The 24,999-nt window shown below is 45.0% G+C and overlaps 4 protein-coding genes across 4 annotated transcripts; all 4 read right to left on the minus strand.

Annotated features, from left to right (window-relative positions):
- Nucleotides 1-418: 418 nt before the first annotated feature.
- On the minus strand, nucleotides 419-2,701 carry LOC130731196 (uncharacterized). Its single transcript, XM_057583413.1, has 7 exons — nucleotides 2,407-2,701; nucleotides 2,243-2,329; nucleotides 2,106-2,143; nucleotides 1,802-1,881; nucleotides 1,622-1,705; nucleotides 1,358-1,466; nucleotides 419-946 (listed from the first exon to the last, which is right to left on the minus strand). Exons 1-7 carry the CDS (start codon nucleotides 2,626-2,628, stop codon nucleotides 805-807), a joined length of 762 nt encoding a protein of 253 aa, XP_057439396.1. The 5' UTR covers nucleotides 2,629-2,701; the 3' UTR covers nucleotides 419-804.
- A 504-nt stretch (nucleotides 2,702-3,205) lies between these two features.
- On the minus strand, nucleotides 3,206-5,471 carry LOC130731195 (pentatricopeptide repeat-containing protein At3g05340). Its single transcript, XM_057583412.1, has one exon. It carries the CDS (start codon nucleotides 5,223-5,225, stop codon nucleotides 3,270-3,272), a length of 1,956 nt encoding a protein of 651 aa, XP_057439395.1. The 5' UTR covers nucleotides 5,226-5,471; the 3' UTR covers nucleotides 3,206-3,269.
- Nucleotides 5,472-5,909: 438 nt separating this feature from the next.
- LOC130731197 (mannosylglycoprotein endo-beta-mannosidase-like) lies at nucleotides 5,910-11,800 on the minus strand. The gene is made up of 11 exons (XM_057583414.1): nucleotides 11,503-11,800; nucleotides 11,270-11,408; nucleotides 10,893-11,120; nucleotides 10,702-10,760; nucleotides 10,392-10,440; nucleotides 9,411-9,641; nucleotides 9,128-9,297; nucleotides 8,809-9,013; nucleotides 7,258-7,935; nucleotides 6,926-7,153; nucleotides 5,910-6,825 (listed from the first exon to the last, which is right to left on the minus strand). Exons 1-11 carry the CDS (start codon nucleotides 11,649-11,651, stop codon nucleotides 6,037-6,039), a joined length of 2,925 nt encoding a protein of 974 aa, XP_057439397.1. The 5' UTR covers nucleotides 11,652-11,800; the 3' UTR covers nucleotides 5,910-6,036.
- A 589-nt stretch (nucleotides 11,801-12,389) lies between these two features.
- Nucleotides 12,390-24,978, minus strand: LOC130726785 (putative UDP-glucuronate:xylan alpha-glucuronosyltransferase 4). Its single transcript, XM_057578095.1, has 4 exons — nucleotides 24,692-24,978; nucleotides 14,004-14,252; nucleotides 13,787-13,911; nucleotides 12,390-13,333 (listed from the first exon to the last, which is right to left on the minus strand). Exons 1-4 carry the CDS (start codon nucleotides 24,976-24,978, stop codon nucleotides 12,390-12,392), a joined length of 1,605 nt encoding a protein of 534 aa, XP_057434078.1.
- Nucleotides 24,979-24,999: the final 21 nt, after the last annotated feature.

A 24,999-nucleotide genomic window follows, 5' to 3' on the forward strand; every position in this document is an offset into this window, starting at 1 on the left:
AACCAGCCAAATTTTAAAAATTCTAATAAATAAGAAAAGTAAAATATATTTTACTTCAAATTTAATAAAAATATATTTTAATCAAAAAATGGCTAACAAGATATAATTTATGATGGCAATATGTTAACTTAAAATTTAACAAGACTAATTTCTTAATATATTTTTTTTGGTACATCAATTTCTTAATATTCGGACCAATTTTAAAATGTTGCTTAGAACCAAATAACTAGATTCATCTAAGATACCCCTCCACTGACTACGAGATTCTAGCATGGATTCCTAAAATAATTTTCTTTGACTCAAACAAAAGCTCTTCAAGAATAACAAACTCCATATCATATTTTAACAAGTTCAATATATTTCAAATAATTGCCCAATGCATAATTATTTCCAAAATCAATTAAATAAATTCACTCACTTTAGACAAAAAAAGATGATGTATTCAAGCATAAATCTTCACACCCAAATAACTTATACCATAATTAATTTTACAAAAGTAATTTCATCCATGATCAATCATAACAAAAGCCCCTCTAACACTCACTTGCACAAGTAAAATAGGCATCTTGCATTCTAACTCAGCAAGATATATATCGTGTTACATAACCTTTGTACCTTGTCATGAATTGACCACTACCTGCCAAATGAGAAAGGAGATGGGATAAAGTGAAGCCAAAAATTGAGCAGCTGATAATCTTGCAATGCCTTTTATCAGTAGTATTGAGAACCACATCTCATCAATCTCTATACTTTAGGTTGGGGAGTGAAGATATGGGCACAGTTGCTGCCCTGGCTATCTAAATGCTAAAACCAATCCACATGCTGAGTTGAAGTTTTGGGTTGCTTCTTTGGCTTTTGGTATCTGTTATTCTCAAACTTAGCTTTAGTTATGAGTGAGTAGAGCAAGTCTGCCTCAGCTGATATATCATAAGGGGCATCTAGAATGCTGCAACATCAACCAAAAGGAAATAAGAGATCATTGGAATGGACAGTTGGACATGATAGCATTTGAACAAAATTATCATAAGAGCAGTGATATGTTGGATTAAGATCCTCTCATGTTTTTCTGTCTAGCTATCTCTCTCTTCATAAACATCTAGAGGCCTCACTTATTTAATTGGTACAAAGAGAAAGTTAGACCCAACATATTAACATGATCGTGTCATGTGAAGTTTCCACATGAGAGAATCTTGATCTCCGTAAGGACCGTAACATGTTATATGCTAGCAGAGATAAAAGGGAAAATCAGGCAACCTTGTATCCTTTTAGTTCTATAAGAGAAATAAAACATTTTATCGGATGTCCTCCCCGAAGGGACATCCGATAATACATTTACAAAGGGATGAATAAGGTTCACCTATCAAGCAGCTCCTCCAAGAGAATTCTTTGTGATGGGGTAACATAATGAATGCAATTTCTAGGACACTGTCCAACAGCCTGTTGAACTTGGTAATCCTCCCCGCGACCTTAAATATTTAGTGAAGATAACAGTATTTATAAGAAAACTGAGATGAAAAATGTCATTTGCACAAGACTTTTTAAACCTACAGAAAATGTACATGCCTATCTTTACATGAATGCCTTGCTCAAAACCAAGAAAATGAATTTTAGATAAGACAACCTTGAGAAGATGCACGAGCTGTTCCGGTTGAAGAGACATACGTGAAAGCATGAGGGGCTCTTTCCACACAGGAATTTGAACACGCTGCAGAAAATAATTCTAACCGTTAGTGCTGGCTGCTAATGCCTACAAGAAGGGAGAGGGAAAAAAACCATAAACTAAAGTTCAGAGGCATGGTACCTTTACCAACACAATAAAGCTCGTTAACAAAAAGATCAAAAGCTTCACACTCTGGCGTGTCAAAGGGATCTAAGCATTCCCTGAAAATGAAGCTCCAAATGTCAGCATTACAAAAGAAATCATGCAGTTAATGTAAAAAACAATGCGGAGTTAGGTTATGGATCATGAGAAGAACCCCCAAGTTAGAGCTATCTCTATGTAATTGAAAGGAAAATAGAAACAACATTCTGAGTCTGAGACACTGAAGAATTCCAATACTAAAATGTAAAAGAAGTTTATATGTTTGTGTTTTAAAAGGGCTTACCCTTCAATTATTTGTGAGGGGCTTAAGTTGGATAGCATCTGCAGTCAGCAAGAAAGAACTATGAAGATGGAAAATTGATTACCAAGCTATATAATATATATGTTGGCAGTGAATGGAAAGAAAGAACAAGTACCCACCCGGTATGCTTCAATTACACGGCGAATCATAGAATCAGAATCTCTATCATTTTCATCTCTAATGACATCTGGGTGGAACTGCTTCACCTGTGTGAACAGAGAAACAAACAAAGTTTCAGTTTTCAATGAATGAAAATGGAAAATATTGATGTTGGTATTGGTACCTTGGCTCGAAAAGCAGCTTTTATTTCGGCGCCGGAGCAGCCATGTTGCACTCCAAGGACGGCGTAAGCAGAAGCAGTGGACAGAGGAGCATCGTCTCTGTCTCTGCCTCTGCAACTGCAACACGCTCTTGGCAGGTTCTTCTTCACAAACAATGGCAAAGTTCTATTTCCAAACGTAGGTGTTATTCCTAAGCTCAAGCTACACAACGACAATGATCCCATTCTTACTACTAATGTTGTCACTGTGGTGCATACTGCGCTCACCTTCCATTTTAGATTTTTTGTTACTATGTGGACCTTGGTTTGCCACTTGTGTTGTGCTCTTTTCTTCTGACTATGTTAATGAGATTTCTTATCCAAAAATAATACTAGATTTTTGAACCTTAATCTTAACATGATACTACATAATTACATGATCATATCCAATGAAGAGATAATATAAATGAAGCTCTTGGAAAAAACATATAGGTATATTCATCAAATATGGGTTAACTTATTTTAAGGTTAAAAAAATTATAATTTAAAAAAAAAACTTAAATTAAAAATTGCCTCTTTACAAAAAAAAAGTTTTAGAAGTAGCATTAGCGTTTGGATTTCCATTGAAGTCAACGTGTTAAAATCACGCTTCTCCGATCCACGTTAAACTTAACGTGACAAATTCTAACTTCTCCGTTGATACCTTGAGATAAGTGAAATGACGTTTGCGTTAGCTCAGACGCTAAATTACACGCACACGCATATTCCAAATTCACAACGCAAGGAGATTCAGACTAATTTAAGTGAATTAGTAGCCCCATAATGGACAAACATTAATAGGTTCTCACTTCTCAGTAGAAAATGAATAGTCAGGATAAATGAAATGGTTAATCTTTCTTATCTTGATCCAAGTAATAGAGGATACACCTTTTATCAGGAACATAACCTTCATCTTTCAGGTGTTTGAGCAACCTAGACAATTCCAAGAATATAATATCAGCTTGCGGATGCAACTTGTCCCCTACAACGAAACTACTTACTTGTTTGTCTATCTCAATCCAACTTACACCTACTTCTTTTGCCACTCCCTTCTCTTTCATTCTCTTAATGGCACCTGCTCTCTCTTTCCATTTACCTTCAGCAGAATATATGTTTGCCATCAAAACGTGAGGAGCTGAACTAGCTGGTGCAGCTAAAATTAGTTGATCAGCCGCAAATTTACCCATCTCAGAGTCACCATGTATGCTACAAGCACCAAGCAATGCTTGCCAAACCAGTACACCACGATTCTCAGGCAACCCCTCAATAAAATTTTTAGCTTCTTTAAGAAGTCCTGCCCTGCCTAACATGTCAACAACACAGGCATAATGCTCTGACCGGGGACTTAATCTGTGATCTCTAGTCATAGATACCAAAAACTCCATGCCCTTCTCAACTAAGCCTGCATGGCTACAAGCATGAAGTAATGACAAAAATGTAACATCTGTGGGTGCTATACCCCCCACTCTCATCTCTTCATAAAATTGAAGTGCTCTGGAACCATCCCCGTGGCGAGCAAAAGCTGCAATCACTGAGTTCCATGAAATTGAATTCTTTTGAGTCATCTCATAAAACACTTGGAGTGAGTCGTGCAGTTCTCCGCACTTGGAGTACATGTTAATAAGTCCATTACTAACAAAAGGATTCTGACTGAAGTTCTTTTTTATGATCAAAGAGTGAATCTGCTTACCAAGAGGCAAAGAAGTGCCAACACCAAATACCCCAAGAACAGCAGACACCATGTTGGCGTCAACTTCAATCCCCAATGTCACGATTCTCGTAAATATCTGGATAGCTTCCTCCTCAAATCCATTTTGAGCAAAAGCTACAAGTATTACAGTTAAGGAAACCCCATCGAGTTCCTCAGCTGACTCAAAAATCTGCCATGCTCCTTCTAAACTTCCACACTTTGAATACAAATCCATCAAAGCACTTTCAATACATAAATCCGACTGCATACCCAATTTCCAGAGCAGGCCGTGAATTTTGCGGCCTTCCGCCAATGCTTGTACACCTGAACAAGCCATGAGCGAGCTCAAATATGTCAAAGTATTAGGACTCACTGAACCACCACGCATTTGGGCGAACAATCTCAAACCATCCTCATAAAGTTCGTTTTGTGCGAGACCAGAAATCACAGCCGTCCAAGTGACAACATTCCTCTCGATCATCTCATCAAAAACCTGCCTTCCTTGGCAAAAACAGCCACATTTAAAATATGACGTTATAAGAGCATTCCCCACTGTGATTTCCCTCTCAAAACCACCAACAAATACCAAACCATGAATCATTCTGCTCACACTAGAGAATTCCGGTCCATCGCAAGCTGACAACATTGTAGTCAAAGTTGCTTTATCAAATCGAGAATACACCGTCCTCGACTCGCTCATTTGCTTAAAGAACCTAAAACCCGCGTCGAAATCCCTGTTCCTTAAAAACCCAGAAATCATTGAATTCCACGACACGGTATCTCTCACAGGCATACGATCAAACAGCTTGATGGCATCCTGCAGTTCACCGCATTTCGAATACATTGACAAGAGAGAGTTCCAAACAAAAAGGGCATTGCGTCGGGAGCTGTCAAAACTGAAAAATGGAGGTTGCTTGATGATGCGGGCATGGATGGAAGAACCAAGGTGAAGATTTCCATCTCTTCCGCAAACTGAGAGAAGAGAGCTTAAGTGTGCATGGTTGAGGACAGATTCTGAGGTTGCAGGAAATGGGTATTGGGAAATTGGTGCCTTTGATTTGAGAGAATCTACCCATGAAGGGAGATGGGTGTTGAATTTCCTTCCGGATTTCATCCATGAAAAGGTTGATAGAGCGGGGGAAGAACTCTGTTTGAAACTGAATATATACCCTGCGAACAGTTTGCTAATACACGCGGGCACCCAATCAGCAGTCTGAAACCGCCGGTAATATGCAAAGCCACAAAAATACCTACCATTTTCAAGGTATTTTTATGCCCACTTGGCACAACCGGTCACAAGTTTCGGCTTTAACTCTCACATATCCAATAAAATTTAGTTGATTGGCAACCTCCTTAAGGAGACCTTGACGCTCATGCTTAGGAGTTAATCTCGGCTGGTCCCTGCATGCAACTGACGTCCTGCTCAGTAATATGAGTATTTTTTTCTTTGTTCGACCATTTTTGCTGAAAAAAAAGTAGTTGTGTATATAAATTGACACATTAGTGGTTGTTTTAGAACCAAAAAAAATATTACATGTGTCGGGTGAGTGTGTGCAACATGCTTGTGTTTAACTATCATTTTCTAAAAATGCACTCTACAAAGGTTTTTATAACAAATAATAGTACAGGACAAAATATAAAAGAGACATTACCACGAGATTTTTATAAAAAATTAAAATTAAAACACATTTTAAAGAATTTCGATGACAAATTTATGATTATTAATTTGTCAACCTAAGGATATTAGATTGATTTTATTTTAATTAAACTAAAAGTTACTTGACTTGATGACAAACCATTGGAAATGCACACTTTAAATTATTTTCATTAACATGCAATTACAGAGATTATTGCAAGGGTATCTCTTCCTCGTGCATTTATTTATTAACAGACTTTTTCATTTTACAAGGTTGAGTGCGACTATATCACACAACTTCAAGAATGGTTTGTCCTCCCTCGTAATTCCAGCCATGCAGAACAACTCGAGGAGTGACACCCTGAGGGACATCAAAGGATATATTAACAGGCATGGTCTCTCCTGGGACCAGTGAAAAGTAGTTATCTGAGTAATGAACAGGAAGAATTCTTGTGTCTTCTCCTTCCTTGTAGTCCTTCTTTGAAGTATGAACAGAAAAATGAAGGAAGAAAGCAACACCTACATCATGTCCATCTATTTCACAAACTTTCAAGCCATCACTTTTCCCAGCAAAACATCTGTGTATAATCCTCTTGAACCAACCACTGTCATGTTCTTTTGCAGCCCCAGAATGCACAGTTTCCATTGAGTCTAGCATAGCTCTTGAACTGTGCTCAAATGTAGAGCTTTCAGAGTCTGGTCTTTTCGAAGTGTTCGTCACATGCACTTGAATATTATAAGTGGATTCTTCAAGCAAAACCTTCGTTGTTATCTTGAGAGGTATTTTCTTAGTCCTATATGGCTCCAATAACTTGTAATCTCCACCAGAAAGATGCAACCAATAAAAGTTTCTAGATATAATTCTATGATCAGACATGTCATAGAGTTTGAGAAGAAGAAAGTAGACTGGTTTCGGATTTTTTGACTTGGGATAATTCATCTGGCCTACGGGTGCTACTTTCTTTGGCAGCAAAAAGAGATTTTCACGTACCTTGTAGTATGGGCGTGTCCCTTCCAAATCCCACACTGAAACTTCAATTGCTAAATCAGACAATGGTTCTGATGTAGTATTAACAACCTGTTTTAAGAAGGAAGGTAAAATGATACATAACCTTTAAGGAACTGTTCTTTCATAATTGAACCATGTAAAAAATTGCAAAGAAAATTAGGAATCATACCTCTATAAAATATGTAGCCAGATTAAGCTGCACATGAACTGGTTCTGCAGCACATCGACAACCATAGAAACCAGCTGTTTGGTCAAGTAGATGATCATAAAATTGACCTCTAAGACCAGTCCAAGGATTTTGTGTCTTCCATATCAATACACCTGTATATTTAGTCCACATACGCGAAGTCCATCCCTCCAGAAGAGCTCTATATTGTATGTAGTTAATAAGTTGAGCCTGAGAAGATTATATCTTAACAAATAAGATAACTTCAAGAAAAGAACAGCAAAAATAGGAAGGTGAACGATTGCCATCATGACCAGGATGAAAGTTTCACTAACCTTCAAACAGAAATCATCAAGATCTTTTGCATCACCGTAAAGTTGAATCTGATCATGAACCTTGTCACTGTTGTCAGGGTTTGAATAAGGAATGTATTTATGGTATTCCCATATGGGATTTGGAACTTCTTTTACATATCCATTGGAAAGTTTCTTAAACACTGGTATCTTCCATCCTTCTGAAGGCATTGTTGCTCTTATGGTAGAAGCAACTGGCATTCCCACAGAACCAACCTCTGGATTGAATCCATATTTATAGAAGTAGTCCTTGAAGAAGTCTTCAGGATATTGAATTTGATAAGGACCATCAGTAAAGTTTCCCATCCCATCAGCAAACCCATCCCACATTGAACCTTGTACGTAAATGCGTGTGCCATCAAGGTACTGGCTGGGATCTCTCAACATTGGGGACAAGTCTCCTACAGGTTTGCTATGTTCATCTGTACTTTCAAAATAAGGATGCAGCCTCAGATCATACTTCAGAGCAGTGTTTATATCATCTGGTGGAATTTGCTCATTTCCACCCACCCAAAGGGCAAGACTTGGATGATTTCTTAGAAGCTTGACTGTGTCTCTGGCACAAAACAAGAAAAGGTCATGATCCAGCGGACCTTTTGGATTAGATATTGGGACACCACGTCCGTCAACATCTCCAGTAATCCAGAACTCTTGCCAAACCTACAAAATGTATACCAGTAACGTGATCAATTTTCAAAACCAATACAGTCACTAATGTAATATTAACTTAAAGAGCCTATGATAATTAATGGATGGGACCAAGGATTATCAGGTAAAGCTGTATAAGCATCTAAACCACTTAAATCTACCGTGACCGTCTCGTATAGTTGTAGCAAAAGCAGCACTTAAAAAACACTTCTCAGAAAATAAGAGATCATACAGTATTTGTCCAAAGGAACTGGATATCTCAACATCATAAGTTGATCTCGTAACAAAAAGTGACCAGTGAAAAATCATCCTCAATAAATCTAGACAAAACAATGGACTTTAGAAAAAGAAGATCCGGAGCAAATACTCACTCTGCCCAACAATAGACCCCAAAAATTAAGTGACTAAATATTCAATAGCGAGGATGAGATGTATAAAGTAACCTGCTTTTAATAATTATGATTGAGTCATTCAAGTTGATACAAACTTCTGTATCCCCACAAAAGTATAGAGAAAGCACAGAAAATAAACAAACCCTATATGCACGGGAATGAATCCTCTGATGTCATGGGATTATTATGTTAAAATTTGTCTACATATCTCTCTATGTAGATATCCACAAGTTCCAAAACCTATTTATTACATGTGTAGAGACTAGAGAGAGATAGACACAAAAGTTCAACATAGGAGAATCATGATCCTATATGCACACAGCAAAGCATATAATGTCATGTGAAACTTTAACATGAGAGAATCATGATCCTATATGCACACAGCAAAGCATTATTAATGCAATAAATTAATTAGAAAAATATAACAGAAAAAATGATAACATGAAGTTAAAAAGTAAAAACAAATGAGGATCTGATACAGGCTGCAGCTTACCAGAAGGCCATAGTAATCACAATAATGATAAAACTCTGGCCTTTCTGCCAGTCCACCACCCCAGCAACGAATCATGTTAAAATTCATATCTGCATGAAACTTGATATCTGTATTATATCGCTTCTTCGAAAGCCGCAGTAACCCATCAGACAATATCCAGTTACCCCCTCGAATAAAAATGGGTTCTCCATTGACTTTAAACAGCCTATAAAATAGGACATGCAGCAAAACATATACCGAACACTTTAGAGATTGAATTTGTTCTACTAAGTAAATCATGGACAACTATAACATGAAGAAATATGACAAATTACAATACCTTCCACCCGTAGCATCATCAATATGGCTCTCAATTTTGCGGAATCCAAAGTGATGGCTCCATGAATCAGACTCACCAAATCCTTTAACATCGACGCTAATCACAACATTGTACAAAGATTGCTTACCCATTCCATTGGGCCACCATAAATTGGGTTTGTAGAACAAAAGCTGTTAACTCAGACAATTAGCACTTGAATTAAGGATTAAGTTTCTACAAGAGCTAAAGGTGTAAACACAACAGACTAAACTTTGTCATAAGCACTATGAATACCGTCACTGACCTCGGGAAATGTATATTCCACCCGTGATTTTGCAGGAATTGAGAGAGTTTGAATTTGAAGATGCTCTACTAAGAAAATGCTATCCTCGAGGTCCATTGTCACTTGGACACTCAAAGAACACTCAGCAGTCCAGGAGCTCCTGTTTTCCAATTCAGTTGTTATATGTAGATATGCTCTCTTATAATCGTCGAAAAATGTTGAAGCCAAGTGGGGATCAATTATTTTTACAGGCTGCACCAAAAAAACAGACAATGAAATCATCCTGCCAAGGAACAGCTTGAAGCACCATCATCAATAAAAAAACTACTCCAGAGAATGCTTGATCAGATTTAGTGATTGTAAGGACTGTAATATCATGATGTCTAGCTCATGCCTCTGCATTATTCTGGTTTTATTTTTCAGACATCTAGGAGACGCCCCAAAAAGTGGCTTATATTTTAGGGGGGGCTGGCCTGGCCTGCAATATCCTGATTTTGTTTTCAAGACAGTTAAGTTACTTCCCAAACAGTGCCGGAGATTTTAAAGGAAGGAGGGAACATGTAATGGCGTATATGGTTTTCTTGCATAGCCTTCTCAATAAATAGTACAAAATAGTTAATATGAGAAGGACGATAGTAACCTTTGTCATGTAATTTATGTACTTCATTCTGCACTTACTTTTGCATTAAAGGTAGTAAATTACTATATGAGTTACTACTTATATGTGACTTTTTAAATTTTAAGAATATATCACCTAACTATTTGACACTCTCGAAATACTTGGTCCAGCTCAACCACTGTCCCCAAAGTATATTTCATAAAAGCCAATGCATGACCAGATTTGGAGTTCAACAATATTTACCCATGAATTACAGAAGGATTAGGACCAATAAGGATGGGAAAAATAAATGAAAGGCTTCAATAATTGGTCAAACAGAAAATCCTCAAGTGAATTAAAAAAACTAGAGATCTTGGAATGAACTTAAAATTAATTCAACTCACCCCAGTAACACAAACGGAAACTTCATCCCATATTCCAGTATTCCTATCTCTGCAATCAAATTTAATACTTGCATTAAGTATAGAGATACATTTTGCTTTACATGGCCTATCCATAGTTCAAATCTCTTTGAATTTCAAATAGTCAATAGGTAATGCCTAAAATGCTCAAGATTTTTCATAATGTATACCTGGCATTGGTCAATCAAACTAGAAAAAGAATGATAGGCTTTTAGTTCAGAGACACGAAATATATTGTTTATGAAACAGAAAGCTAATTACCACACACCATTACTAGGAATAGCAATGTCACCTTATAGGAGCCATCCAATCCCAACCTTCAACGTATTGCGCGGCCACGTCCTTTCCTATCTACAAAAGAACAAACCAAAAAAAGATGAATTAGATATTCCTCAAGCATCACTTCTCTTTCTCTCTCAAGTCTTGCAACAGTTGAATTCATGTAATAGAATTGAATTAGTTAAAGCATTATGCATTTCCAACCTCATGATCACCGCCTTGCCCCCCCTCAGGAGGAATTCTGCCAGGATGATCCGGAGGGTGAACAAGAACAGCAAGCAGGTTATCACCATCAGGATTAAGAATATCAGTTACATCAACAGAGTGCCTTCGAAACATCCCTTTCGGTAGGATCGTCTTGTGGCCATTTAAATACAAATCAGCAGAGTAATTGATTCCACGAAAATTCAGATCACAGTGCTGATTAGTTGACTGCAAAACCCAAATTAGAAACCACCAATTCAGATTCAAAATAAGATTGAAAACTAATTCCATCAACATCAAAACTAATTTCAAACATCAAAGTTCAATGCAAACATGAAATTTAAATGAAATGATGCCAATTTCAAAACAATACATACAAGCTTGCAGGGAAAAGTTGTAAAGAACCAGAATGTGTAGTACTCTCTTCCAGAATCAGCAATGTCTATGATTTCTTCATTTTGAAGTCCATAAAATGGATCAGGCACGAGATTGTTCTTCACCAAGGTAGCCAGAACACTATGGAGCCAAGTCAAATGCAAAGCGAGTAAGAAATTGCAAATTACAGTAGTGTGATATGATGAAAATTGGGGGAAATGGAGAGAATGATTACGTTCCAGGAACGAGAGCTTGCATCCATGGGGAAGAGGGGGAAGTTGGAGGGTGAGTGGTGGTGAGCTGAGTGCCGGTGAATTCGACCTCCGTGGACCTGGCTACAAGCCAATTCCGATCCAGTGTGAGCTTCCGGTGGTGCTCCGCCATTCGTAACCCTAAAATCGCCGGTGAGACGGGTTTTTCCGATCGGTGGGTAGGTGTGAGTGACAGTGACTAGTTGGTTGTGATGGTGTGATGGTCACGTCATGTGTGAGTGAAAGAAACACGTAGAGACTGAAACTGTTATTTGACTCAAGGAGACTGACACGTTCATGTTTTTATAACATGTGGGTTTGAAACAATTTTGTTAGACTCGAGTGTGGTAGTTTTTTAAAAGTGTAATTTCTAAGGATGGAACTCTCAATTTAAGGGTTCAAGCAGTCACTTTTTAAGCGACTTTTGATTGAATATAAAATTTTCAGCGGTGATTCTCGGGCCACCCTACCTTTCGGTGTTCAAACACTTGTTAATGACAGTTTTAGACAGCTACAAAATAAAAAATTTAGAAAAACGCATTTTGTGATGGTCTAAAACAGCCACAAACGTGCTATGTCGAGGTGTCCACACATGTAATGTGGTTTACCAAACAATTTTGTTAAATTCTTACAGTTTTTTTTCCTTTAGAAGAAGACACCAGTGAGGATTCACCAGATTTTGGAATTGTCTTCAATTTCTAAAAATATTAAAAAATTAAAAGATGATATGCAAGAACAAGTTATCCAAATATATTAGACGTGATGCTCTTGTTTATTACTTTATTTGATTGATGGCTAATAATTAATAAACTTCATCCTCAACACTTAAAGCTAATTTGAGCATACAAAGAATCCCAAGTGTTACAACAACCTAATCTAATCTAAATGATGCTTCATCTTTTCTTGGATCCTTAATCTCAATTTTCCAATGCCCATCAGGCAAACTAGCATCTTTTGCTAATTTTCTCATCTTTACAAGTCTTTCATTGATTTGCCTTGTAAGTGCACAATGAGATTGCAACTCCTTTGGCAAGGTGTCATGAACCTGCCACCACAACTGATGAGCTGTGTCACTAGCAATCACATGATGATCTTGCAAGTCCCAATTACAATCATAATCTCTATAACACATCCAAGGCTTCCAACCAAAATAATGTACTGCATACACATCCTCTAGAACCTCATACTTTTCATTGATTAATTGATAAGCACTTTTCAAGTAATTTACCCCTGATGGCAACCTATGCCACCATGTGAAGATCTCATTCAAAAAACCTTGGTCATCACCTTGCACTACCTTGGAAGTTTTATTCATCATGTACTCAAACATGCAATGAGACGGCTCAACTATCAATAGTCCGGAGTTAAACAAAGCACGCCTATCATTAGGTGAAGCTGATAATTGAGGGTAAGTGAATAAACTATCCATGTTCTGCACCACTAACAAGTTAGAATCTATGAAGATGATTTTGTCATACATGGTAAGTTGCCATATTCTTAACTTGCTATAGTTATATGCATTATTTTTAGCATTTTGGATATGTTGAATGCGCTTGACCTTCCACCCTGCAGCTTTTAGACCCCTTATGGATTCAGGACTGATTGATTCATCGGCTAGGAGTAGTAGATCTATTGGTTGAAAGATGGTTTTCCCTGTTTGAAGGATGCTTTGTGCAAGAACTATTGCACCACAAACATGAGCTTCTGAGGAGTGAAGGACAGTTACATAAGCTAGCTTTGGGATGTCTATGGTGTTATTGTGCTTCATTGGATCTGATGATTGTGGTAGAAAAGGCTGCCTCCATATCTCATTACCTGCAAACCATAATCCATGATTCATTAACACTACATACTATCTACCAATATTGATCTTTTACATGATTGATATGAATTATAGAATTAAGTGATTGAGTTTTGAAAGGGAATGTATATATGTGGATTTTCTTTTTGCGGTATTTGACGATTGTCTCTACTATTTGAGGACAAGATTAATCTCGTTCAGAAAACTATGACAGTCTTTCCTAACAAGAACTCTAGCTCACCAACCACTAAACCAACACTTTGTTGGTCAATGTGCGTGGATTTGGTGTTGTAAAAATAGTGAGATGAAGTGTGATTGTATATTGAAAGGGAATGCATATGGAATTTTTTTAGTATTTGACAGGTATCTCCATAACTCTATGCCTTGAGGATAAAACAAATTCCGCTTAGAAAATTATGACAACCCCTCCAAATATATAATTATTTTGGGAGTTCCAACTTGTATACCTGTTTCTGAATAACCAGGAGCAATTTGGCAGGAACCAAGTGGCATAAGCATTTTCTGCTTCAACTTCTTCAGATCAGGCCTGTACACCCAATATTCACCTTGATGCATCAAAAGGTCATCACACCTGAAAGGAAATAATAGAGAAAGAAAAATGTGAGGTACATGAAAACAAAATGGATGAAAATGAGATTAAAGAGAAAGTGAGTATAAATGTACCTGAAAATCTCCACCATGGGGCCACAAGATCCAACAAACACAACATACACCTTCCTATGACTATCTGACTCAGTGAACCACCCATTCTCCACGGCCAAATTAGCCACCACCAAATTAACTTGCAACCCAAACACATCCCTAATTCCTTCCTTTTCTCCACATGGAACCATGGCCATCACAACATTGAGATCTTTGTAATTCTTCAATGTGGGCGTTAATAACGGCATTGGTATTGTTCTGGGACGACCAGGGAAAGGGTGTCACCGAGCGAGACGACCAGGGAAAGGGTGTCACCGAGCGAGACGACCAGGTAAGGGAATCACCCGAGTGGGGCCCAATTGGGACGACCAGGAGAAGGGAATCACCCGAGTGGACTCGACCACGAGCGGGACGGCGCTCACCCCCAGCCCGAGGACATGGACCCCACCACCTAGGGGTTGACCTAAGCCAACCACCCTACGGAATTAGGGTGGTTGGATGGTGGGCCCCCTAGGCAATCTAAACCGTTGGATCACTGCAAATCGCAGAGGGAGCAGAGGGATCCAACGGCCCTCGACCCACCAGTACGAGCCATGCATGACGTTGCATGGCTCCAACCCTAATACTCCAACTTGTATATAAGGGGGGCAGCTCACTCACTCTAAGGTACGTTATTCTCTCCAATTTCAGCTACCCCTTTACTCGATTCCCCTACTCACTTTGGCATTGGAGTCCCTTGCATGAGCCCCTCCCGGGTCCGTTCAACAACCCAGCACATCGGCTTCACTTCCTCGATCAGCAGCCCCGCTCTCGTGATCCGCCCGATCATTTGGCGCCGTCTGTGGGGATCGAGTAAACTTCTCCTTCACCACGTGCCGTCAGAGACAAGTGCAGCAGCAACGAACAATGGTAGAAACCCGACAGACCTCTTGCCGTTTCAACCGAACCCCCGAGGGTCATGTGGAGACTCTGGACGAATCCGTGAACCACCAACACTCCCCCCGGCCCCAGAGGACTACCCCTCCGACTCCCCCTCGGGGACGATCCCCGGAGGCAGGGATCCATACCCCCCATGCCGCGCACGAAGCCCTGTGCAGGCTGGAGGCCCGGGTTAGGGCGATGGAGGAGGAACATCCTCTTGAGGAGGGGCAGGAGCGCAATGTCCAGGCCCGCAACACTCGTGACGAGATCCGCGCCCTTCGAGCGCGCCTCCGCCAGCTGGAGGAACTGGAAGATCTCTCTAGACAAGAACCGGTGTTCTCTCAGGAGGGGGAAACGGGAAGGAGGCCACCTCCCCCGTCAGACTACAACAACGGTCATGGTCGAGAACAAACCGCTGAAAGGGCCGTGAATCAACCCCCCCATCACCGCAGGTACCACTCCCCGCGCAGAAGTTACTCCGGACGGAGGAGCCCCGTTTCCACCAGGGAACCCCTCAGGGACCCGGTCCGCCCACATGGCACCCTGGTGACTTTACCTCAAACGATCAATGGTCCACTCTCTCCAGACATCATGGCGACTCCTTTCCCCCCAGGGTGGTCAAGGCCCAAAATGAAGCTCTATGAGGGTGACTCTGACCCGACGGAGCACATCAACTTCTTCGTGGGAGCCATGCAGTACGCCGGGGCTACTGACCCGATCTACTGCCGCTGCTTCCCGATGAGCTTGGGGAAGGGCCCGATGAACTGGTTCCAAAACCTCCCCAACAACTCCATCCACAATTGGGAAGGGGTCATGTCCAACTTCTTGACCCAGTATTCCTCGGTAAGAAACATTCCGAAGTCAGAAGAAACTCTGGCTCTGATCAAGCAAGGCGAGAATGAATCCCTGAAGGCTTTTCTTAACCGCTTCAACAAAGAAGCAGGAGACATTCCGGACCTCCTCCCTCAGGTCCGCCTGATCTTGGTACGACAAGCACTTAGGCCAGGTCCTTTCCTAACTTCTTTGGATGGAAAGAAGGCCCGGACGCTGGAGGAATTCCAGGCCCGATCAGAGAAGTATATTAACATGGAGGAGGCTGCAACATTAAGGTCCACCAATCAAAACCCAGGCCATCGACCCTCTGAGAAAACCCGAGACCCGGGTGAACCTAAGCGCGATCGCGAACAGCGACGGAAGAGCCAGGATGAGAAAAAGCAGAAGCGGAAGAGGTTCGATAGTTACACCCCCCTGAACTCTTCCCTCTCCCGCATCTTGCGGGAGAGAGCCTCTACCGACCTCAGGGACAAACCCCCCCCCCCCCCCGCTACTCACACGGGGGGATAAGCTGGATTCCAAGAGGTTTTGCGAATTTCATGACAGCCCCGGTCACAACACGGACGAATGTCTGAATCTGAAAGACAAGGTGGAAGAGCTGGTTAGAATCGGGAGATTGTCAAAGTATGTTGCCATCTCCTCGGGCAACCCCCCTCGTCCGCATTCGCCACCTACCAGACGATCACCCACCCCACCCAGGGCCCGGGCCAGGACCCCCCCAGGAATCGTGCACGTACACCTCCTCGAGAAAGGAGCCCCCGTCATAGAACCTCCGACCGGCGCAGGAGTCCCGAACGCCGTCGAAGTCCGAATCGGCGCCGCTCTCCAGACCGGCGGGACCAAGATGATGTACGACGCCACCACGGGACCAACCTGGTCGACGTCGGCTCGATTGCGGGAGGATGGGCAGCAGGTGGACCATCAAACAACAGTCGGAAGAAAAGCACACGAGTTATCATGTCAGCCGCTGGGAGACCTCGTCCTCACTCCCTTCGTACGCCGCAGCAGAAAGTTCCCATCACCTTCACAGAAGACGACTACGGCACAGACACCGGCGAGGAGGACGACCCGATCGTCGTAGAAGCCCTCATCGCAAACGGTAAGGTACGGCGAGTACTCATCGATACAGGTAGTTTTGCTGACATTATGTTTTATGATGCTTACAAAACCCTAGGCTTATCTGTGAAAGACCTGATCCCCTATGACCATGACCTGATCGGTTTCACTGGGGACAGAGTTCTACCGTTAGGATATTTTGATGCATACCTCTCCCTAGGAGACCCTAATGTTTGCAGGACTATCAAAGCCCGGTTCTTAGTGGTGAAATGCCCAACAGCCTACAACGCCATCATCGGCAGACCAAGCCTTAATGTCTACCGAGCCATCATCTCCACCCACCACCTGATGCTGAAATACCCGTGGGCCGGTAGGGCAATTTCCGTACGCGGAAACCTAGCCATGGCCAGGGGGTGTTATAACTCTAGCTGCAGATTGGCGCGAGAGGATCGCAAGAGGAAAGAGCCCGACCGAGGCAAAAGGGTCGAAAACTTCCATCTTTGAGCAGGAGCGTGCTTGACGGACATCGATCCGCGAGTAGACCAATCCAGAGAGGACCAACGTCTTAAGCCGGACGGGGAAGCACGACCAGTCCAGATCGGTCGTGGCCCCGAGCAAACCACCAAACTGGCGCGAGACCTCCCTCAGGATCTGTCCAACCGACTGGAGACCCTTCTGAGAAGTAACGGACACCTATTTGCGTGGTCGTCCGAAGATATGTCGGGCATCGACCCAGCATTCTGCAGTCACAAGCTATCAGTAGACCGTAGATTCAAACCAGTGGCCCAGAAGAAGAGGCAGATGAGCGCGGAGAAACAGGAAGCAATCAAGGAACAGACAACGGAACTTCTGAAAGTCGGGATCATTCGCGAAGTTAAGTACACCACTTGGCTTTCGAACGTGGTCCTGGTTAAAAAATCCAACGGGAAGTGGAGGATGTGCGTGGATTACACGGATCTGAACAAGGCCTGCCCTAAAGATCCCTTCCCCCTCCCCAGCATCGATGCCTTGGTGGACAACTCCTCTGGGTACGAATACTTGTCCCTCATGGACGCATATTCTGGGTACAACCAGATTCCGATGTACAGAGACGATGAAGAGAAGACCGCTTTTATAACCGATCGGGGGACATATTGCTATACTATGCTCCCATTCGGCCTGAAAAACGCAGTGGCCACCTACCAACGAATGATGACCAGAATCTTCGGGGCGCTGATCGGGAAGTCGGTCGAAGTCTACATTGATGACATCATCGTGAAAACACCAAAGGGGGGCGATCATGCAGCCGATCTGGCCGGCGTGTTTGAACAGCTGAAGAAGTACAACATGCGCCTCAACCCCGAAAAATGCACCTTCGGAGTCAAGAGCGGGAAGTTTCTGGGATATATGCTCACCAATCGTGGGATTGAACTAAACCCCGAAAAGTGCCAGGCTATTGTAGAACTGAAAAGCCCTAGGACGGTCAAGGAAGTCCAACAATTGGCGGGGCGGATGGCAGCAATCGGACGGTTTCTCCCGAAGGCTGCCCTACGAGCCTTACCACTCTATGCCCTGCTAAAGAAAGGAGCGAACTTTACTTGGTCAGAAGAGGCCGAACAGGCTTTCTCCCGGCTGAAAGAGGTTCTCACCTCCCCACCGATCATATCAAGTCCAAAGCCAGGGGAGCCCCTATACTTATACTTAGCTGTCCGAGACAAGGCTGTGAGCTCCGTGCTGGTACGAGAGGAAGCGGGAGCCCAACTTCCGGTCTACTTCGTCAGCCGCTCGCTCAAAGGAGCTGAGCTAAGATATCAAATGCTCGAAAAAGTGGCACTCGCCCTCCTAACCACGGCCAGGCGACTCAGAAGGTACTTCCAGTCTCATAGCATCATTGTCCGCACAGATCAACCGGTCAGGCAAGTCCTCCATAAACCGGATCTAGCCGGTCAAATGGTGGGTTGGTCGATCGAGCTTTCCGAGCATGATATTCGATATGAGCCCAGACGGGCGATCAAGGCGTAAGTCCTAGCAGATTTCCTGGTCGAACTCACGAGCGAAGAAGACCCGCCGGCGGAAATCTCCTGGGTCGTCCACGTGGGTGGCTCGAGCAACAAAGAGGGGGGCGGTGCCGGGATCGTCCTACAAAGCAACTCAGGGATGATCGTAGAACAGTCGCTACGCTTTAATTTCCCGGCCACTAACAACCAAGCTGAGTATGAAGCTTGCATCGCCGGTCTGGTGACAGCGCGGGACCTGGGGGCGCAGGACATACTTGTCTGCTGCGACTCCTTACTAGTGGTCTCACAGGCTAACGGGGAGGCGCAGGCCAAGGACCCGATTCTGGAACAATACCTCTCCCACCTGAAGCGGTTGGCTGCCACCTTTCGTAAGGTGGAGTTCCGCCACGTCCCAAGAGCTGAAAATGACCGCGCGGACACCCTAGCAAAGCTGGCTAGCACCGGGAAACCCGGACTGAACAGGACAGTCATTCAGGGCACACTGGCCCTCCCGTACATCGCGGGCCCCGACCGATCCACTGGAATCCACACCTTGAGCGTTGGCACGGACGACGATTGGAGGACCCCTATTGTTAAGAACCTCACAACGGGCTGGCTACCACCCGACAAGTCGGAAGCCAAGAAGCTGACTAGGAACGCTTCCTGGTACACCTTGGTGAACGGAGACCTCTTTAAGAGAGGATTTTCCATTCCTCTTCTTAAGTGCTTATCAAAGGAACGAGCAGAGTATGTGCTCGCCGAGATCCATGAGGGCAGCTGTGGCCACCACCTCGACGGGCGTTCTCTGGCGAGAAAGGTCCTCCGGGCCGGCTACTACTGGCCCACCCTGGAGAAAGACGCAGCCGACCACGTTAAACGCTGTGACCCATGCCAGAAACACGCCGACCACCGCTTAGCCCCACCCGAACGGCTCTCGACTATGGTCTCCCCTTGGCCTTTCCACCAATGGGGAATGGACCTCTTGGGACCTTTTACAACCGCGCCAGGACAGCTGAAACATCTGGTCGTCGCGGTAGACTACTTCACCAAGTGGATTGAAGCAGAACCCCTTGCAACTATCACTTCGGCCCGCATACAACGCTTCTTCTACAAGAACATCATCAGCCGATTCGGGGTACCTGGAGTACTTATTACCGACAATGGCACAAAGTTTGCCTCCCAAGGGTTCAAGGAGCTCGTAGACGGGCTCCACATCAAGCACCACTTCACCTCTGTGGAGCACCCCCAGACGAACGGACAAGCCGAAGCGGCAAACCGAGTAATCCTTAGAGGGCTCAAGAAAAGACTGGACGACGCTAAGGGCAACTGGGCAGAGCAACTCGATCATGTCCTTTGGGCATACCGCACAACGCCGCACTCTACGACTGGGGAGAGCCCCTTTCGCCTAACTTTCGGCACAGAGGCGGTGATCCCAGCAGAGATTGGAGAGCCGAGCGCTCGTACCATGGGCCACGACCCGGGACAGAACGACCAACTCATCAATGAAGACCTGGACCTTCTCGCCGAAAGGAGAGCCGTTGCCAATTGCAGGGAGTTGATCGCGAAGCAGCATGCAGCCATCCGCTCCAGCAAGAAGGTCGTCCACCGCGTGTTCCTACCAGGGGACTTAGTCCTCCGCAACGCCAGCATCGGAGCCCGAGGAACCGAGCGAGGCAAGTTGGCCGCCAACTGGGAAGGCCCATACAGAATAACTGAAGCAACCGGCACCGGCGCCTACAAGTTGGAGAAGCTCTCGGGCGAAAAAATCCCCCGCACTTGGAATGCCACCAACTTGAACCGCTACTACAGCTAGCGCGGTCAATCAAACGTTTGGAATCGGTTTTCTGTTTTTCTTTCATTTTCTTAAGTCTAGGATCAAGGAGCTACTTTCAATCCTCCTCTTGTAACCGACGGGCATACTTGCGTTATTTAATGAATCAAGCAAGAGCGTTTTGTTTAGCTATTTTCATCGAACCGATCGGAACAAAATAAAAGACCCACCGGGCACCAAACTAAAAGACCCACCGGGCACGAAAATAAAAGATCCACCGGGCACCAAACTAAAAGACCCACCGGACACAACAAATCAAAAGACCCGTTGGGCACGAAGGGACCCACGGGCATGGAATCTTAAAGCCCTCGGGGCACCATGACCATACGACCGCACAAAAAAAAAATAATGATAAAAATAAAAAGTCCTACCGGGACAATAACAAGACCCAACCGAGCGCGTCAAATAATATAGATCGGAACTAAAGCAAACCAAGTAGTGCATTCATTAACATTGATTGTCATTACAAACGATTACAATAGCCCCGCACGGCTCAGAACACTTTAAAAAAAAAAAAAAATTACAACCCCCTCAAGGGGCATTCTCCTCCGGGAAGGTTGGGGTAAACTTCCCCTTGGAATCCACAGTTCCGATCCGGCCTTCGGAGACCACCTTTCGATACCCGACCGGACCGGTCTCCAGGCCCGGGTTAACAACTGAAAGCTGACTCACCGCATTGTTGAAAGAAGCCTTGTTAATCTTGGACACGGTGGCCGTCAGCTTTTTCTTGTCAGCTTCTAGAGAGGCGATCCTGACCTCAAACCCTTTCTTTACGGCCGCACCCTGTTCTCGCTCTTTCAGCAAGGCAGCCTCTACCTCCTTCACACGAGCCGCGCCGGTCTCAGCTTTCCCCTCCGCAGACTTCAGTCGCCCTTCCAGATCTTCACGAGCCTTCTCATCGTCTTGAACCTTTTTCTTCAGCTGCTCATTCTCAAGCTTCAGGCTGTCCAGCGACTTGCTTAGCTCTTCGATGGCAGAGCACCCCTCTTCCAGCTCCTTGTTCATGGAGGATATCAGTTGATCATCCTTCTCAACTTTCTCCCTGAGCTCCTCCAGTTCCGGAATGGTTGACAACTGGAGATACCTGACAGCAGATGCAGTCTTGAGCGAGGCACGGAGAACGTAATTAAGGAGTCCGGCAGGCTCCCGATCGCCCAAGTACTTTTGGTCATTCTCCGTCAGCACGAGTTCGTCGATCTGCGCCAGGTGCTCCCGGCAGTTGCCAGCCCTAGGACCCCAAATGGAAAGCCTTTCAGGCGGTGGTACCACGGTGACGGGCACTGCCCGCTCCGGGTCGGAGCCCTGCACTTCACCATCAGCATGATCTTGATGGTCATCCACTCGGCGCTTCTTCGAGGTCGGGCCCTGGGTACCCTCTTCCTCAGAAACCGATCGTCCTTGCTCCTGGACGGGATCGGAGGTCCCTCCAACTACGGCCCCGCCCCCATCCTCCCGGTCGGGCTGGGGTTGATTTTCAACATGCCCCTCTTCCCCCTGGACAGCATCAGTCCCTTGTTCCGCCTCCTCGTCTGTGGACTGCCCGTCTTCAACTTGCAGCGCGTCCAGCAAGGTCCTGTCAATGTCCGCCATGCCACCTGCCCAACGATGAAAACAACATTAGCACTCGAAATGGGAAAAGGCAACGGGAAAGGGCATTACAAATAAGTAGCTTACGTAGCAACTTAGCGTTCCTTCGAACGTTGTAGGTACACAGGTCATAGCATCGAAGGGGACGAACCGGGACCTTCTTGTCCCCTTCCATGACATAACGAATGGCGCCCATCATCAACCGCTTGAATTCCAAATCGACCGTCGATAGAGCCCCCTAGTCCGAGAAACTGAATGAGGTCATCTTTTCCCGATAGTGGGTCGCGTTCCAGGCCAGTGGGAACCGCGCCCGCATCCCACCCGTTGGTCCCGGCTCGAACCACCAGAACGGAGGCGGCGAGGTCGGCGCCACCCGGTAGAATTGGTCCTTGAAGTCTTTATACGAATCGGCAAAGGCTTTGAAGATCGGGAACACCGTCCTCAGAGTTACCATGCCGTGACCACCGTGACCCTGGGTATGGGCGACCGCAAAAAGATGAAAAAAAAGGGGCAGGGACGGCACCTGCCCAAAAAGCGCGCAGGCGGTCTCATAACCGCGCACGAAACCCCAGCCCCCGGGGTGAAGCTGGGAGGGCGCCACCATCATATGCCGCAGCACGGAAACCTGAAAGTCGGTTAATGGCATCCTTACCTTCACCTTCTTCATGGTATAAATATGCATGTAGATGCCGAATGGGGGGGTCTGCGGGAGCCTCTCTTTCTTGCCAGGCGCAAAAACGTCATGCCCTGGACCGATCTGCTTCTCGGACAGATAATACTGTCGCCGGAAGTGCCCCTCGTCCTCATTAGCGTAACAGGACTCGATCCCCAGTATCTCCCGACACCAGTCGTCTAAATGCGCTCGGTCACCTTCCAAGTGAGGCCACTTTTCTCGATCGATCTTTTTCCGTTTCGGAGCATCTTTGCTCATCTTCGGCTTGGAGCCTCCCCCGACCGCTTTGCCCTTTTTCTTTTCGGCTCCGGTCATGCTTAAACCTGCACAGGGGAAAGCGTCGTTTCAATATCTCAAGTTATTGACCACGACTCAAAGGGGAAAACCAATAGGATCCGCCTTTGTCCCCGGCAGGGAGAGCACACCCAGTGCCGGAGGACCGGCCCACGGACCGTCCCTTCGCCGCGCGGGGGGGAAGAGACAACCCTCTCCCACCCGCAAAGACGCACCCTAAGAACCCCTAGAGGACGAGACGAGAAGAAGAAGAAGAAAATAAAATGCGGAAGAAGTCGAGAAGAACTCACCAAGTAACAAGAAGAGGACGATTACCGGGGAATAAAGGACGACCGCCGGGAAGCTGCGCCTTACGACGTCGGAATGGAGAGCTTCAAAGGAGGAAAAGATGAGAGCTTGAGGTGCAGAAGAATGGGAAAAACGCAAATGAAACCCCTTCTGCCCCCTTTTTATAAGAAAAGTTAGGAATGGGAAGCGACGCTTCACCAAACCCTACGTCTGTAATGATGACGCTAGGGGAGGCGGGAAAGCTACCACCCAATCAGCTTCCGCCACGTCAGCAGGGGAGATGAAACGACGTAACGCGTGCCATTTCTTGTCAGACGCATTAATGACACCGCCAAAACGTCACTTCATGTTACTGTTACGAAACGTATGGATTCGGGGCCACCTCGCCGTCCCAAGACCATGGATGGGCCGGTCGTCCCACTAGGCCTTCCCGGGGTCCATGGGGGGTTCCGACCGTCCCATATCAAAGGGGATGACGATCGTCCCCCACGACCGTACGTGCAGATTCTGAAGCTCACGCCTCACTCACGCAGTGAGACAGAGCTGGGAGGCAACTGTTCCGGTAAGGGCTGACAGGGACCGACCCAAAGGGCGTAGGGAAATCCACGAGGACCTGACCGGAAGCTTCTAGCCCACTACCTCAGTGGACTAGAGCTAGGGGGCTACTGTTCTGGGACGACCAGGGAAAGGGTGTCACCGAGCGAGACGACCAGGTAAGGGAATCACCCGAGTGGGGCCCAATTGGGACGACCAGGAGAAGGGAATCACCCGAGTGGACTCGACCACGAGCGGGACGGCGCTCACCCCCAGCCCGAGGACATGGACCCCACCACCTAGGGGTTGACCTAAGCCAACCACCCTACGGAATTAGGGTGGTTGGATGGTGGGCCCCCTAGGCAATCTAAACCGTTGGATCACTGCAAATCGCAGAGGGAGCAGAGGGATCCAACGGCCCTCGACCCACCAGTACGAGCCATGCATGACGTTGCATGGCTCCAACCCTAATACTCCAACTTGTATATAAGGGGGGCAGCTCACTCACTCTAAGGTACGTTATTCTCTCCAATTTCAGCTACCCCTTTACTCGATTCCCCTACTCACTTTGGCATTGGAGTCCCTTGCAGGAGCCCCTCCCGGGTCCGTTCAACAACCCAGCACATCGGCTTCACTTCCTCGATCAGCAGCCCCGCTCTCGTGATCCGCCCGATCAGGTATCAATGACATGTTGGGGCATTTGGATCCAACCCAATATTTCTCTTCATCTTCATTGTTCCACTCAGGAAAAAAGTCATTCCATTTCAAACTCTCATTGACACGTTCAAAATGAATAGATGTAATCTCTACTTGTGGGTGAAGTGCATTTAGTTGTTCAGGTATGTCACTGTCTACTATTGCATCAACATTAACAAGACCTATCTTGATCTTCTTTTTGCTGATGTTGATGTCTTTTGCTATGATGTCAAACCAAACCGGTCTTGTGTTCTCCACTTGAAGCTTGTCTTTGCTGGTGATAACAGAGTCTCTTTGATTCTTCATTAATGAAAGTACAAAGAGTTG

This window comes from Lotus japonicus, chromosome 1 (assembly GCF_012489685.1).
Source record: "Lotus japonicus ecotype B-129 chromosome 1, LjGifu_v1.2".
In the NCBI taxonomy this organism is placed as follows: Eukaryota; Viridiplantae; Streptophyta; class Magnoliopsida; order Fabales; family Fabaceae; genus Lotus; species Lotus japonicus.

Coding starts and splice junctions, on each gene's coding strand:
- LOC130731196 (XM_057583413.1), bottom strand. CDS start 2,628: ATGGGATCATTGTCGTTGTGTAGCTTGAGCTTAGGAATAACACCTACG. Junction 2,330..2,406: donor AAGCTGCTTTTCGAGCCAAG/GTACCAATACCA, acceptor CTGTTCACACAG/GTGAAGCAGTTCCACCCAGA. Junction 1,882..2,105: donor CCCTCACAAATAATTGAAGG/GTAAGCCCTTTT, acceptor CTTCATTTTCAG/GGAATGCTTAGATCCCTTTG.
- LOC130731195 (XM_057583412.1), bottom strand. CDS start 5,225: ATGAAATCCGGAAGGAAATTCAACACCCATCTCCCTTCATGGGTAGAT.
- LOC130731197 (XM_057583414.1), bottom strand. CDS start 11,651: ATGGCGGAGCACCACCGGAAGCTCACACTGGATCGGAATTGGCTTGTA. Junction 9,642..10,391: donor TTTCCGTTTGTGTTACTGGG/GTGAGTTGAATT, acceptor TTTTTGGTGCAG/CCTGTAAAAATAATTGATCC. Junction 7,154..7,257: donor TTGATGATTTCTGTTTGAAG/GTTAGTGAAACT, acceptor TAATCTTCTCAG/GCTCAACTTATTAACTACAT.
- LOC130726785 (XM_057578095.1), bottom strand. CDS start 24,978: ATGAAGAATCAAAGAGACTCTGTTATCACCAGCAAAGACAAGCTTCAA. Junction 14,253..24,691: donor AATGAAGATGAAGAGAAATA/TTGGGTTGGATC, acceptor ACACCCTTTCCC/TGGTCGTCCCAGAACAATAC. Junction 13,912..14,003: donor CCCATGGTGGAGATTTTCAG/GTACATTTATAC, acceptor ATTTCCTTTCAG/GTGTGATGACCTTTTGATGC.